Source organism: Herpailurus yagouaroundi, unplaced genomic scaffold, assembly GCF_014898765.1.
Source record: "Herpailurus yagouaroundi ecotype Mexico unplaced genomic scaffold, PumYag 140, whole genome shotgun sequence".
Taxonomy (NCBI): Eukaryota; Metazoa; Chordata; class Mammalia; order Carnivora; family Felidae; genus Herpailurus; species Herpailurus yagouaroundi.
Genome location: NW_024412395.1, coordinates 59,236,224 through 59,252,818, shown reverse-complemented (window position 1 = coordinate 59,252,818; position 16,595 = coordinate 59,236,224). Strand labels below are relative to the sequence as shown.

At 35.1% G+C, this 16,595-nt stretch overlaps 1 protein-coding gene across 3 annotated transcripts in view; it reads left to right on the top strand.

The window, feature by feature from the left end:
* TTN (titin) overlaps positions 1–16,595 on the top strand; it is a 275,680-nt gene that overhangs the window by 147,061 nt on the left and 112,024 nt on the right. For 2 of the 3 annotated variants that reach the window (XM_040475510.1, XM_040475509.1), the window contains 7 exons: positions 10,073–10,153; positions 11,077–11,148; positions 11,766–11,855; positions 12,295–12,357; positions 13,157–13,246; positions 15,282–15,332; positions 16,059–16,460. In XM_040475510.1, the coding sequence (XP_040331444.1) occupies positions 10,073–10,153; positions 11,077–11,148; positions 11,766–11,855; positions 12,295–12,357; positions 13,157–13,246; positions 15,282–15,332; positions 16,059–16,460 (849 nt within the window). Of the gene's footprint in view, positions 1–89; positions 174–256; positions 341–526; positions 611–742; positions 827–956; positions 1,041–1,165; positions 1,244–1,641; positions 1,726–2,184; positions 2,329–2,599; positions 2,678–2,879; positions 2,958–3,150; positions 3,235–4,920; positions 5,005–5,220; positions 5,302–5,826; positions 5,902–6,320; positions 6,435–7,738; positions 7,808–10,072; positions 10,154–11,076; positions 11,149–11,765; positions 11,856–12,294; positions 12,358–13,156; positions 13,247–15,281; positions 15,333–16,058; positions 16,461–16,595 lie in introns of all 3 variants that reach the window. The other variant, XM_040475508.1, reaches the window with a different exon arrangement.

Genomic DNA, 16,595 nt, shown 5'->3' with positions numbered 1-16,595 from the left:
TATAAAGACACCACTCTTCTGCTCTTAAAAATATCTTGTTCCAATGGCCTTCATAACAACTAAATGTAATTTTGCTAATATCTTTTAAGTGCCCGAGGCTCCCAAAGAAGTTGTCCCTGAAAAGAAAGTGGCTGTGGCACCTCCTAAAAAGCCTGAAGTCCCACCAGCCAAAGGTAGTCACCCCCATTCCACTGTGTTTGATACTGTCCACTTGTCTCTACTCTGTCTAATCATGAAAATACTAATATCTTTAAAGTACCCGAGGTGCCGAAGGCAGCTGTTCCGGAAAAGAAGGTGCCTGAAGTTATTCCTCCAAAACCAGAAAGTCCGCCTCCTGCAGGTAATAATCAAACTGTCAAAACCTATATATATAAATATATACACACGTGTATATGTGTGTTGTGTATATATGTATATATGTATTTTTTAAAGAACACTGTTTTCTTAGTGTTGTAAAAATCTTTTTGTAAAACAATTCATATGCTTTAGTCAATTCTTGCATTAAAATGAGCTTGTGTCTTTAAAGTGTACGAGGAGCCTGAGGAAATTGCCCTGGAAGAGCCTCCAGCTGAAGTTGTGGAAGAGCCAGAGCCTGCCGCTCCCCCAAAAGGTACTTGGCCAGCTAGGTTGCCTTAGCCAATTTTCCACCCCTCTCGCCCTGAAGATGCTGGACATTTTGAGCTTTTGTCTCATTTCTCATCTATCTTCACTGAGTCTAAAAAATAAATTCTAATATCTTTAGTGACAGTGCCACCCAAGAAACCTGTCCCAGAAAAGAAACCACCTGCTGTCGTTGCCAAAAAACCTGAACCACCACCAGTGAAAGGTATTTCTCACTGCCACTAACCTCCTGCAGAAAAATGTCTGTCTTTAAAGTGTTGGGTTCCACTGCTATACTTAATGGTTTCCATATGTCATTGAAACTATGAGCTAAAAATGACTAATATCTTTTAAAGTGCCCAAGGTACCCAAGGAAGTTGTTCCTGAAAAGAAGGTGCCTCTAGTGGTTCCCAAAAAACCAGAAGTCCCACCTGCCAAAGGTACATGTCTACCATTTGATGGAGGATAAAAACCTCGAACTCTTAAAAAGTATTTTGTTCTATGTAAATGTGATGAATGTTTACTAGCGACTCTTCCTAATGTTAAAATACTAATATCTTTAAAGTGCCCGAAGTTCCAAAAGAAGTTGTTCCAGAAAAGAAAGTTGCTGTTCCCAAGAAGCCGGAAGTCCCACCACCCAAAGGTACATGTCACTAATGAGACTCTGCAGAAAACACTCACTCTTTGTTTTAAAAGTCACTTATTATAATAAACCCTGTTGTTTGTCAAACCTAATATTCATAATTACAAACCTGCCATTCTGGGTTTTTAGGGTTTAAATGTTCTTAAATAACACCATTGTTTAAAAAAAAAGAATTGACGCATCTATTCTGAGCATTGGAAGAGTTTTTGTTAATCTTACTAGGCCACTCTTTTCCTCCCTGCTTTGTGTGGATCTCAGAACAAATTACTGGCCTTGTAAATTTTGTTCTTGGATTTGTCTCTGGGTTATTTGACCTAGATATGAACTAGAGGTGGTATAAATTCCATGTACTGTACTTCTCAACTACCTAGAAGTAAAATTAACTAATATCTTTAAAGTGCCAGAGGTACCAAAGAAACCTGTCTTAGAAGAGGAACCAGCCATTCCTGTTCCCAAGAGAGTAGAGTCTCCTCCTCCAGAAGGTACACGTAAGACCATTAATGAGCTTGCCACTCATGACAATTGCTAATTTAAGCCTTGTTCCTTTTTTTCTAATCTAGTATCTCTTGGTCATTTTCTATCCTTTAGTTATTTGTCTTAATTATTCTTAATTAGCTCTGATTTGGGTTATCAATCAGAAACATCTACATAGGGCATCATAGGCATCATAAGCTATATGAAAATTTCTCTCATACGCACAGAAAGGAGGACAGAACTGATGACTATAAATGACATTAAATACCAAAAGGGCTTTTTCAAACATTCAGATAATAGAAACAGAAGTCAGTGCAAATGAGATAGATTTCATCTTCACAAAAATAAGAGAAGATATTAATTGAAACATGGAAAGAAATCAAGGTTACTAGTTCTTATGTTCAGTGTTTTGTGCATTTTAGAATATTGTTCCACACGTGGAATTAAAATTAACTATATTTTTTAAGTCTATGAAGAACCTGAGGAAATTGCTCCTGAAGAGGAAGAGCCAGTTCCTGTTGTGGAAGAGGAAGAGCCAGTTCCTGTTGTGGAAGAGGAGGAACCAGTTCCTGTTGTGGAAGAGGAGGAACCAGAAGCGCCACCACCAACAGGTACAAGGCAGGATCCTGTACTGTCTAAGAAAATACATCCTTTGATTTTTATATCGATTATATATCTTCTTTAAGATAAAATTCCAGTCTTCTATCTTCTTATTTGAAATTTGACTTCATTGGCAAAACCGGAAGTCATTTGCACACCAAAAGCTATAGAATTTTACAATATGCCTACCAAAGGAATAGGTGTGATCTTCTTCATTCATTCATTAACGTTAAGCCTTTCGTTGTAATCATTTGACTCTAAAAGAAATTATTATCCTTCAAGTGCCTGAAGAACCAAAGAAGGTTGTTCCAGAGAAGAAAGTTCCTGTTATCAAGAAACCAGAAGCTCCACCTCCTAAAGGTACTTATAGTAAAAGAAATCAATATTTGCTTCTTTTCTGTGTGCTGTCTAAATGTGACACTCTTTCTTTATTACGTATTGTGTTGTATTCTGTGTGTAACTGTTATCTAAGTGTTGGTGTGTTGGACAGACTCATCAAATTAATGTGTACATATTGCATCTTGAAATTTTATATTATTAAATGCTACTAATATCTTTAAAGTACCTGAGATGGCAAAGAAAGTTGTCCCAGTGAAGAAAGTTCCAACTGTTAAGAAGCCAGAAATACCAGCAGCTAAAGGTATTCATGTCATCATTGATATTATTTTTATAAAGTAATTTGATATCTGTCCTTGTTGCATAACTAAGGACAAGAATGTCCTGATTTTGTTTTCAGTAATTTTAATGTCGTTCCATTAATTATAGATTCTTTATTCTTAGCATGTAAAATGTTTTCAAAAATCTTTTTACAAATAAAACTAATATCTTCAAAGTGCCTGAGGTGCCCAAGAAACTTGTTCCAGTAAGGAAGGAACCTGTACCTGTTACCAAAAAACCAGAAGTCCTGCCAGAAAAAGGTACCTACCATGAAGAAACAATATCTATTTCTCTGAATCACATCTGAGCATTTTAGTAATAGTGCCCAGAGCAAAACATACCGACATTTTTGCAAAACCACTTTTCCCAGGTAAAAAGGGGAAAGTAATGAGGGCAAAGAGAAAAATGAGACAGATAAGCAGGAAAACAAACATAAGGAGATTCAGTGGTGCTATGACGAGGTCCAGGTGGTAGAAAAAGACCTCCTCTGATTGAAGGTGTAGAGCAGCTCAATCGAGCATATTTTGTTGAATGTCTTATAACTAACAAAACAGTGTACTAGAAAAAAAGCAAATAAGATCTGATCCTGTCCTCAAGCACCTTAACTGCAGTGAGAAGAAAGCAGAGCAATAACTCCTATCGAGACAGGAAGTGACCACAACTACAGAGTATAAGGGGTTACAGGAGCACAGAGCGAGGGAGATCAACTTCAGGCAGAGAGGCATCAGGGAAAGCTGTATGAAAGAAATAGCATTTTATGTTTTGATGGATTTTCACATTGTAGTCATTGAGAAAATGGTTTTCTAGGCAAAGGGAAGATTTCAAAAAATATTTTTAACGTTTATTTATTTTTGAGATGGGACGGGAGGGGCAGAGAGAGAGAGCGGGGCGGGGGGGGGGGGTGGTGGGGAGACACAGAATCCAAAACAGGCTCCAGGCTCTGAGCTGTCAGCACAGAGCCTGCAGCAGGGCTCCAACCCATGAACCGTGAGATCATGACTTGAGCCAAAGTCAGACGCTTAACCGACTAAACCACCCAGGCACCCCTAAGCAAAGGGAAGATTTTATCAAAAGGCACAGAGGTAGAAGAGTCTAGGAAGTTCAAGGGCTGTCAAATAAATTTGTGCAATTTGAGGATGGATTGGTTGTGGTGTATCTTGAAAGACAGGCTGGATATAAAGCTGAGAGTCATATTTTGGAGTTCTTTGAATGTCCCTATGAGATGTGTCCTCTATTCCGTAGGCAACAGGAAGCTTCAAAGGCTTTGAAGCAGGTGTACCAATTAGTAAGAGCTGGGCTTCAGAAAAATAACTGGCAGTAGTTCCAGCTACTGGAAGACAGTGATAATAGTAAAGAGCCACTGCAGTTCATTAAGGTCATTAAGAGTTAGACAAGATTGGTGGTGGTAGAAATGGAACAAGAGTGAGAGAAATGGGAGATCTAATTGGTGTCTATTATCAAAATAATTAGGGAAATAGAGGAACCCAAGATGATTGTAAGGATTGTAGCTAGATATCCATGAGGTTCATTGGGTCCCTAACTAATATTAGAAGATAATGAATATATTTTTCACTTTTCAAATACTGAAGGTGGAAATATGCATTTGGAGCTTAGGAAAGAGAGCTGGAGATGTAGATCTAGAAATGAGAGGCACAAGAGTTGCAGGTACAGGAGTGACTGCTTAAAGAACGTAGAGCTGATTTGTAAAGGCTTCAGAGTTAGACCAGTGGAGAACACTGACACTTAAGGGTACACAGAGGAAGAGAAGTAAATGAAGAAGGCTGAGAAGACTCGTGTATAAAATTGGAATGTCCAGAAAAGCCATATTCCCCCACAGTGTCTTATAAGATAAAGTGCTTTCCCCTGTATTCTTTGCCTGCTGTTTGCAGAATCTTGCACATCTTCTAAATTCTTAATAGTAAAAAAAAAAATCAATGTCTTTAAAGTGCCTCAAGTGCCCAAGGAAATCGTCCCAGAAAAGAAAGTGTCCATTCCTATTCCTGAAGAGCCAGAAGCTCCACCTGTCCAAGGTACATGGCTGCTCTATAAATCTTGGAAAGATGACAATTGTCTACATAGATGGGTCTTATGTATTTATCTGTTGTCTGTCTTATGTCCTGAAGTTGATATCTTGGGGTCATCTGAAGAATATGTTATTGAGTCTAACTAAGATGATATGTTGTAACTTAGCAGTTACAGGATTCTCTTGTGAATTGAGTCTAAAATATAACACTGTGTTTTTTAAGTTGAAGTGTCTCCTGAGGAAATAATATATGAAGAAAAAGCATCCATAACCATTGGTAGAAAAGTGACTCCCCCTGTTGAAGGTATATATGTGTGTATGTGTGTGTGTGTGTGTGTATGTGTGTGTGTGTGTGTGTGTATATATATATATATATATATATATACACACACACACATACACACAGTATTCATAGGGTGACATTCTTTCTTAAAATTATATACAGAAGCATTCCAGCATATGTTTGCTTCATTTTTCAAATAGTTATACTTCTTTCGAATATAATCTTGAATTTGCTTATTCTTGACAGTAATTGTAAATTCCCAAAGATAGTTTACAACGCAAAACTGGAATAATTGCATTGGATTCTCAAACAATAACCCCATATCAAATTTTAAGTCATCTCATTTGCTATCAACATACAACAAATAAAGTAGTTAATAGAATGTTTTAGTGTAATAGGAACCTTAACTCTTTTTCTATGTAAGTGAATCTGTACGAATTGTATATTTTTGTTTTTGTGACTAAAATCTTTGCAACTGTGTGAAATTTGTACGAGTCTCTGTGAAGAACTTTACAACCTCATATCTTCTGTCAACATTCTTTAAAGAACGTGAAATTCAAAAGTATATTGAGCCTGAAGAACCTGAACCTGAACCACAGCCAGAAGAAATACCGATACAAGGTATTCAATTACTTGGATTGTCTTCATCATCATAGACTTCATCTTCATATACATATATATGTTTTATGTTTGTCTGTAAGTCTCTTTGCATCTGTATGTAAGATACTCTTTTTTAAGTGTGCATTTCATTCATATGTATCCTTGTCATTTGTACTGTTGATCTCATGTCAGTGTGGCATATACGGATACTTCCTTTGTTTTTATTGATGCCTTTGCTGTATTTCTCATCATCTGTGTACAATGTTGATGTTTTTGTGTTTTATGTGGGATACTGTTTTATGTTTTATGTTGGACACTAATAAGAACTTAAAAAGAAAACCTTTTATTTCATATATGTTTAAATTTCTACTGAATATACTATCTACACACCTGCTAATTAACATATACATGTACTAACACTCCTGAAATACTCTTTCAAGAACCTGAACCAGAAAAGAAGGTTATTGAGAAACCAAAACTCAAACCAAAGCCTGCAGTACCTCCTCCTGCTCCACCTAAGGAAGATGTGAAGGAGAAAATATTCCAACTTAAAGGTATAAAACGCCACACCAAAATTTTATTAACCTGCTTCAAACTTCTATTCAGTCATCGGAAATGGTGCTTGCAAGAAATGTATTACTTTTAAAAGTGTGTGCTTGCAAACACAATCAGGCTGTGGGAATTGCATAGAGACCTGTGTTTTCTGCTGCCTTTGGGTGCTTTGCTGACAGAAAGTGTATCATGGTTAGCTTCATCCTGGCGATCTGGATGCAGGCGCTGTCCAACTAACTTTCTTACGGAGAAAGGATTTCCTCATTTCAAAGTGTGATTGCCATGCATATCTTTGACATCTTGTGCATTTGGGATGTATAAGAAAACGTTGCATGAAATTTTTAACGTTGCAGTAACAAATTTAAAACTCTGTTCTTAAAGAATTTCACGCGCTTTAAAACATACTCTAAATAATATATTTATGGCATTGATAGCTGATATGTGCTCATATACCATCAAAGGAAAGCATATGAATGATAGAAAGTCACTGCTCCCTTACTTTTTTTTTCTTTCACAACTTAATAAAAGCCAGATTGTGTTCTGTAGTGGTCCTCCGTGTAGCCAGAAAGAGTGATTATGAATACATTTGATATCCAGCATCTCTTCTCATTGTTAAGTTTCCCTTCATTCTTTTTGCATTTAGATATTTCTTTGAACTGATGCAATATTACTTAATTTTTAAAATAACATCTTGTAACACTGAAGTAAACTGGCAAAAGCATATTATTCTTTTAATTGTAATACAGTGTTGTCTTATTTGTAGTGTCATGAGATTTCTCAACCTAAAATAATCTACATATAATCTTAGATAAGCACTTTTCCCATACTCACCTACATGTGTACAAAGCCAGGATATTCCAGAGTAATACTGCTTATAATGATTCTTGTCCCTCTTCACTCCTCCTGACCAGTAGGGGTAACTTCTGGTATTTTAAGTCAGACATAGAAAATGGGCACCTTTTAAGACTACCCATCTGTTGATTCATAGTCCATGAAGACGCACACTTAATACGCTTCCCTTAATATAAATTTATACTCAAAGGAATATTTCTTTCTCCTGCAAAGAACAAAAATTATCTTCTTTCTCCACCAGACTTATACTTACAACCCAAGGTCAGAGGAAAGAGGCAATGTTTTCATGGTTTAAGCGCGTCTTGTGTGTTCTTTGGTGGCTGCTGTTGGCTGTTATTAATGCTATTTCATTGTCAGAAAAGCTTGGTTTTGACTCTTAGAGCACATATTTAAAAATTTGCTTCAGATTAGTCTAAATATACAAATAATAAAATTAAGATCATGTTCTTTAAAGCTGTTCCAAAGAAGAAAGTTCCTGAAAAACCTGAAGTTCCAGAAAAAGTGGAGCTTAAACCTCTGAAAGGTATTTCACAGTCTGGGAAATGCATTTATATGCATTATCCCTTCATCTGACTTTTGGCTCTTCCTGTCTTCTAGAATGTTTGTTCTTTCTTTCTTTCTTTCTTTCTTTCTTTCTTTCCTTCTTTCTTTTTTCTTCTTTCTTATAAGTAATCAGAGTAATCTCATTTATTTCTTGTATTTTTGTAGCTTTTATGGTCCTGGCTCATGAGTGTTGCTTCCTCTGTCTCCCATCAAATTCATACATTTGTGGATAGATATTGTTTATCTTTGTCTCATCTACATATGTCTTCTTGCATTTCCCTAAACTTAAAAATATCACATTTTACTGACTAGCTGAAATTAGTATCAGGACCCATATTAGGTTAAAATGCAGGGAGTTAATATTGGAAAAGTTTGCAATTTCACCTGAACAACAGTATTTTAGCCAGTGTTATAAGCACTAAAAATAAGTCACGCTGTCCTTCTGTATTACTGAGATGATTCATAGAGATTTCCTCAGGCCTTTCCTGTCACTCTCTTGTCACTGACTCCAAGACATTCTTTCAGGTGTACAGATCTCACATTTTAGGGAACATTCTTCATTGCTGCAGGTCATTTTTCAAAATTTATTTCTCTTGACACAGTATTTTCCCTATCTAAACTTAGACCCTAAAGGAAAATAAATGGATCATAAATTTTAGAAAATTTTCTGTTACAAATAAAATTATTAACTTTTCTAGTAAGTATAATGGGTAACAGTGTTCTATTTAAGTAATCAACATATCCAGACCCAGAAACTGAATCTGTTGTTGATTCACTCTGTAATGTTAGAGAAGTCACCCCTCTAAATACACATTTCCTGATTTATAAAATGGGGATTACAAAATAATGTGATAATGGCTGTTAACTAGTGACAAGGAAAAGCCACTCAAACATTCAAATGACATGTAATTACATATAATAGCTTTAAAAATAATAGCTGCAATGGTGTATTCTGTACCTGAAATGAAATAATATGGAAAAACAAATGCAAAGATGTATTTCCACTATGTCCATCATGTGAGTTAAGGATATATGCCATCCTTATGTTCATTAGATGTGTGGTTGTCTCTCCAGGTTTGATCAATAAAAGTGGTTACACATTGAGAATATTAGTAATCCTAAAATAGTATTGAAAGTCAGCACAATTTATCATGGTTACAAAAGTTTAATGTTTAAGTGTGAAATTTTACTTAACATACTTGACAGAAAAAAATCATTTAAAAGGAAATGCTTACGTATTTACCTTTTGTATATTTAAATTTTGTAGTTATGCAAAGTTATCTTCACATTAAAAAAATAAAACTATTTAGTGAATTGCAAATATCTTGTTTAAAGGCACCAAATAGGAAATTTTATAGAAATATCTAAAATTCAGATTTCACATGGCTAAATAAATATGGTGTTAAGTGATACAAAATAATGTATTAAATTGATTTTCATTGACATTAGTAGAGACGTAAGGTGGTTCAATAAGCACCCAGTGTTTCTCTTTTTTCCACTCAAATCTTTGAGGGGGCTAGAGGAGGAGGAGGAGAAACATTATATATGCTGTACATATCTTCGACTGTGCCCAACAGTCACTGAAGATGCAAAATAGAATGAACTTAGACTTGGGTCCCTTTTTAGTCTAAAGACCTTTTTTATATTCATTAAAAAGAACTCCAACACCAGCTCTCAAATTCTATAGTTTTATAATTTTAGGTATTATTTCAAAAAGGAGATCTTGAGAAATGATATTTCTCTTCTGTTAAGAAAATGAGAATGGCCCTTTCCCAACATCAAGGTCATCAGCCAGATCCCGTGGCTTTCTTCTCTTACCAGTGGAGAAGATTGAATATTGACACTAACACTTACCAGTATCATTTTAATGTAATTAATGGTTCATGAGACACAATTATAGATTTGAACAATCTATAATTGTAGATTGGGGCAAAGATGCTGTCAGGAGCCCTATATGTGATCAAAGACTCATAAAGTCAATATACAATAACGTCTTCTACCCTCATTTAAGATGAATATACTTGCTTGTAATAAATGCAGTGGAATTTGTCACAAGGCTATGTAGATGTTTGCAGAGGAAATAACTTGAAGTGTATTATTTGCTTTTAAATTCTGTGATATTTATAGGCAGCAAACGTTATTACTCATGCACTGCAGTTAACTAGTTTTGAAAGAGACCGTTTTCTTGTTGAAATTTACTTTTTATATGAATTCACTTCAAAATTTGAAATCATATTCTTTTAAGTGCCTGGAGTTGAAAAGAAAGTTCGCAAATTACTTCCTGAACCTAAGCCTCAACCAAAGGAAGAAGTTGTTCTCAAAAGCGGTATAGTATTTTTCAACTGTTTTTTTTAGCTTTACGTTGACCAGAAACAGACTTGAAAGCTTACAAAATGTTTCTGTCTCTTGGTCAGATTACCTATTCAGATACCTATTTATCACAATTCATTCATAGTTGCATTGAAAATTAGGAAGGTTATCATTTCCATGTCTTTTTTAAAAGAAGACAGAAATTTTGTAAGCACTCACAGTGTTCTGAAATTTACATGAATAGACATAACCAAATTGATAATGCTCTAAGCTAATAATAATGACCACAGCTGTCATGTTTGTAATCACATGATGTAGTAAAATACACTAAGCCTATTAAGTACCCCAAATTACAGAGGAACTATGTAAGCCTAAATTCAGTATTCAGCTTTGAAGTGTAATACAGGACCATCACAACTAATAAGTAACATTTTTAAAAAACTGAACATTTCTTTCTACTAATAAACTACTAAAGAATTGAAAGTAGGATTTTCAGATGAAGAAGTTGTAACATTTTCTTCAGGCAGAATTACAGATATCCAGGCCACAGTTCTTTGGCTATCTCCACTTAAGTAAACTTTATACTTATTTAAACGCTCCTCGTTATATTAGAATGTTGAATTATGATTTGAATTTGTTGCTATTTAAACTTACTCATTTTGTGATTTGGTCATTTTTGCAATGGAGTTGTCTCCAAACAACAGATTGGCTATGTACATGGATATAAAGTGACTCTGAGTGTTATTCTAATTAATATAGCAACCTTTGATTTTTTTTTTCTTAAAAACAAGCACTTCTAGCATAAATGCTAATTGCCCAGTGCACCAGGTGGCATGCTTTTCATTTTCCTTGCTTTGTGCACTATTTGCATTTGTCTAGCTCAACATCTTCATTAGTTTGTTTGTCTTGGTTTACATATAAGCCTTTTTGTCTTTTAAGTTCTAAGAAAGAGGCCTGAAGAAGAAGAACCTAAAGTAGAACCTAAAAAGCTAGAAAAAGTTAAAAAACCAGGTAGGAATCTCAGTAACAATTCTCTTTTAACAAAATGGACATTTAACAAAAGGTTTATCTTGTAAACATTATCGGAGTTAAATATAAACATAGCTTCATATTTCATCTGTGAAATAGTCTGTGCTTTCCATTGTCTGCTTTCTGTTTAAATATCTTTATAGTTATTTCAAATCCATTCATGTATGTCCCTGTACTTCATTGTTGTTAGTACTTTGCCACTGGTCCTTCTGGTAGAAGTGATTATGAAATAATCAAAATGGCTACAAAATAACTTAATGGGAGGGTGTCAGCAAATGTGGCACAGAATTTGGGGGCTTTTAAGTGGGTTGATTTTTATCATTAGTCTATTTTCAAAGGATGTATTTATTGGGAACTGTTATGGAAGTGATTTAGACAGGGGAAGCTGACGGAGTTAGGACCCAAGTGGATGGAATAAGAGAAAGGCAAATAAACTGAGGCAGAGTCAAGAAGAGAAAATAGAAATTAGTTGATACAGTATAAGGTTTTGTTAAAAGCCATTAATGGAGCTTTTGAAAGATAGTTTGATCTGATTATTTCAGGTCAATTGATTTCTAACTATTCAAATAACACTAGAAAATAATCTTACTATCTTAAAGTACCAGAGCCAACTCCAAAAGCTGTTGAAGAGGCTGAAGTACCTCCAGCTGTTACAAAAAGGGAAAGGAAAGTTCCTGAACCAGTAAAAGGTACAAACTTATTGGCACTTTCTTAGTCTCTAAAAATGCAAATATGCATCATTTAGAATACCATTACACTGGCATTAAGATTGGAACACATGACCTTAATCTGCTCATCACATACGGCTTTAATTTTCTATACCATTTCACTTTTATGTGAACTTGTCTAATGACCACCCATTTATCAAATAAATAAGTTTTAAGTGCTAGGAAAGAAATGGGTAATTTGATGAATAACATTAGAACCAATCAGATGCTCTACTATTACTTTCCAAATATTTTGTTTCAAATGCAAAATAAACTTAGATCAAATACTTGATTTAGTGACTGTATGTGTATAAATTCTAGTATATCCCAAGATCTATTAAGTCTGTCCAATTTTGGTTTGAATTTGTGAAAAACTTCCAAAATACTGCGATAACCTGCTTACTATTGTGAATTATTTTAGTGCCTGAAATTAAGCCAGCAATACCTCTCCCTGGACCTGAACCAAAACCAAAGCCTGAACCAGGTAAGCAAACTTATCCTCAGTGCCAACAGCATACTCCTTCATGCTTCATTACAAATAACGTGTCAAATAACAAAATTCAACCAAGCAAATGTGAAGATCTAATTGGCTACATGATTCATGAATGGGGCAACACCCGTTCTAGCAAATAGAGGCACCTGAGTTGTACAAAATGGGAGGTTTTTATATGCAGAGGGTGGAGGCAAACAGTTATGAGCTCAAAAAAGGATTGTTCCCAAGGAGATTGTCTGCCAGGGGGGAAAAAGCAGGGGGTTTTTATCATGCATATTATGTCTTTCTTTCTTTGGGGGTTAGAGAGGACCTAGGTGACCCACTCTTCGGTGCTGATGGGAGGAAAAATTTCCTCACTTACCAGTGAAGGCCACATTTCTGGAGGGAGGTTGAAACTGCAATTAGACCAAGTATAAAGTCCCATTTTGAGAACTTGGTCAAATGACACCATTTTGGACCTGCGATTTTCTTTTCTTTTCTTTTCTTTTCTTTTTAAGCAAATATGTAGTTAATTAAAAAAGGGAGTAAATGTCCACATGCATCAAAAGATTTCCAATGTCCCAATATGTCTTTAGACATTATTTATTTTATTCAATATACTTAAGTATATTGGAATATATTGAATATATTATACTATATAAAGATTATGTTATAGTTAGAACATATTATTCTCTGAAAAACTAGTGATTTAAAAATTTTAAAATTATATCAGAAAAGGCAAATAGGCCACTAAATGAGATTTTAGGAAGAGACAAATGGAGACATTAATGCAATGGACATCTCTCTACAGAAGTGAAAATAATCAAACCGCCTCCTGTGGAGCCCGCACCAACTCCCATTGCTGCCCCAGTGACTGTACCAGTAGTTGGGAAGAAAGCAGGTATTTGTTCTATAGTTTTCTTTTTGCTTGTTTGTTTTAATGGCTTAATAAAAGTATTCATACTTCATTAAAATTCAAGCCCTCTTGTTGAAATGTAGGCATCATCAAGGTGGGGGAGCAGGGGTGTGTATAAACTCTTGATTAAATTTTTATCATCTTATGTCCTTTACCAAACTAATCTGTCACCCATGGGTACATACTGTGTCTTGATTGAAATATACATTCCTTCAAAGCATCATTGCTTTATATGCTTTTAAAATTAAGAAATTAATATGTTCAAGGCTGATGAAAACAAAGGAGACAGACAGACTCTCTAAGGACATACATCTAGGCAGCCTGTGGATATTCAAATTTCCCCCACATGACCTGTAGGAAACATTTCTCCTTCTTTAAAAAAACTGCATATTAAGATAATGAGAAAGTTCAGGAAATGGATAGTGTTGATGATTGCACAACACTGTGAATATACTTAATGCAACTGAATTGTATACCTGTTACAGTGGTTAAAATGGTAAATTTTATGTTGGTGTATTTTACCACAACAAAAAAAGGAGAGACCAAAACAAGACAATGTAGTTCAGCCTTTAAATCTATATAAGACTTTAGGTCAATAGTAATTTTCTTAGATGTACTAACTCTGTGGCATTAACTATCTCAGGTGCAAACTTAAGTTACTTATAAATTGTACATAAGCTATTAGTAGTTTGTCACTTGATGATAATCTCAAAACCAAAAATGATTTGATATGTATTGATCATTGATAAATATGTGTCCTATTTGATCCTTGGCTAGTTATTTAACCTGTTTAAATTTTAAATTTCCTAGTCTGTAAAATCAGATTCATAATTATATCTGCCTCATAGGATCATTGTAAGGATTAAATATATATAAAACAGTACAGTGCCACCTGGCATATAGTAAAGCATAATAAATTTTTAATTATGTTTAATGACATGAGACAATATTCTGTATTCTTTGGGTTGTAGTTTAACTTTAATATTTATTTACGTTAATATATTTGTCACTGATATTTATGATTTAGGCATTATTCTGTTAAATTTTTATAATTGCAATGTGATACCTTTCATTAGCTCAGGAAAGGATCCTAACTGCCAGTGAGCTAATTAAATGTGCATAAAAATGAAGCTTTTCTCACACTCCCAGGGGCTGAAACTAGAGAGTTGGTTCTATAGTTTATATTTTGCCACATTAATAATTTCATTAAACTCTAAATAGAGGAACTGTCTTACTTCTGCCTTAGTTCATTGTCTGATTAAAGGAACTCTTCAAAGGAATCCGTATGTGTGTAACACATAGACCCTCCTCTTTCCTCAGTCTTTACTGGATTTGTCTGCCCAGTTAAAAAAACAAAAACAAAAAATAGACTTGGGGTGCCTGGGTGACTTGGTTAAGCAGCTGACTTCAGCTCAGGTCATGATCTCACAGTCTGTGAGTTTAAGCCCCCCATGGGGCTCTGTGCTCACAGCTCAGTATCTGGAGCCTGCTTCTGATTCTATGTGTCTCTCTCTCTGCCCCTCCCGTGCTTGCTCTCTGTCTCTCTCGAAAATAATAAACATTAAAAAAATAGGCTTTTGGTCATTTCTGGACCATTTCCCTTTTGCCTACATTGATTCCTTGTTGACAAAAACTTCTTTCCTCGATTCACTTACCCAACACATACATAATCGTATCAAATACTTTGCATAGCTACGCAAGAGTAAAACTTCCTCATAAGGCAATAGTAAGCCTTCTCCCAGAAATGGGAGAAGAATAAAATCACTTGCTGAAAGCGATTTTTAAATCCTAAATATGTTGGTAATTTGGCTTGGTCACATCATTGACCAGAATGATACTGATCAAAATATGCCTTCTTGGAAGTAGCAAAGTATTGTCCATCGAGGTCATATAAATAAAGTCAATTTCTCTTCATGCATTAATATTTATAATAAAGAACATGATTCACCCCGCATGGTTTCTATGACACATAAAATAGATCTGAAAATTGTTTAAATGCTGAATTTTCTTTGTATCTCAGAAGCCAAAGCACCTAAAGAGGAAGCTGCCAAGCCGAAAGGTCCCATCAAAGGTAAGAGTCATTTCCCTGCACCTCAATTGTAGCCTTTCACTCTAGGAAACTTTACATTCAAGAGGGAAAAAAAGTGCTGCTATAAACATTGGGGTCTGGGGGCAGGTGGGGGAGAGGGAAAATGGGTGATGGGCATTGAGGAGGGCACTTGTTGGGATGAGCACTGGGTGTTGTATATAAGCCAATTTGGCAATAAATTATATTTTAAAAAAATTAAATGCCAAAAGAAAAAAAACTACAGAAAAAAAAGAGGAAAAAAGTTTTATAATTTATAACGATTTTCATTATTCCCAATTGATTCTGCTAAAACAAATGTCTTCTGATAGTTCAAGTACTATAACTCTAATATTATTCAAGTGGGTATTATATATAACCAATTATATTTTAGCATAATGAACCCCATACATTCTTAGGTTCATTCTTCATATGCTTGATATTTATACATGACAGATAAAATAATTAGATATTAATTGGGACTTTTTATATTTGGTTTAAAACTTGAGAAAACGAAGAGCATTTATTATTCATGGCTTCCTTATACCATCTCATTTTCCTATCTGAAAGAAGGCAGTATAAATTCAATTGACCTTTCAATTGCTTAGTCTTTAGTTTTCTGTTCTTGTCTTCAAGTTGCTCTACCAGTGGTATCACCCAGCAGACAGCTAGGTATGCTCTTCTGACCCTAATGAAAATGCCAAATCAACTTTTAACTTTATTTTGAATCAGGTGTGGCCAAAAAGACTCCTTCACCAATAGAAGTTGAAAGGAAAAAGTTAAGACCAGGAAGTGGTGGGGAGAAACCTCCTGATGAAGCCCCATTCATGTACCAGCTAAAGGCTGTGCCACTGAAGTTCGTGAAAGAAATCAAAGACATCGTCTTGACTGAAGCAGAGTCAGTTGGGTCTTCTGCAATCTTTGAGTGTTTAGTCTCCCCCTCCACTGCAATTACAAGCTGGATGAAAGATGGTAGCAATATCCGTGAGAGCCCAAAGCACAGATTCATCGCAGATGGTAAAGACAGAAAGCTGCATATTATGGATGTCCAGCTTTCTGATGCCGGCGAATACACCTGTGTGTTACGTTTGGGAAATAAGGAGAAGACCTCCACGGCTAAGCTTGTTGTAGAAGGTAATTCCCAGTCTTCTAGATATGGTCCCTATTACATTTTAATACAACAAACCTCAGTAGCCATTTTTATTGTAACTTTGGACAACACCAAAAAGAGTTGTTTTTTTTTTAATATCATTGAAAATATTGTATATA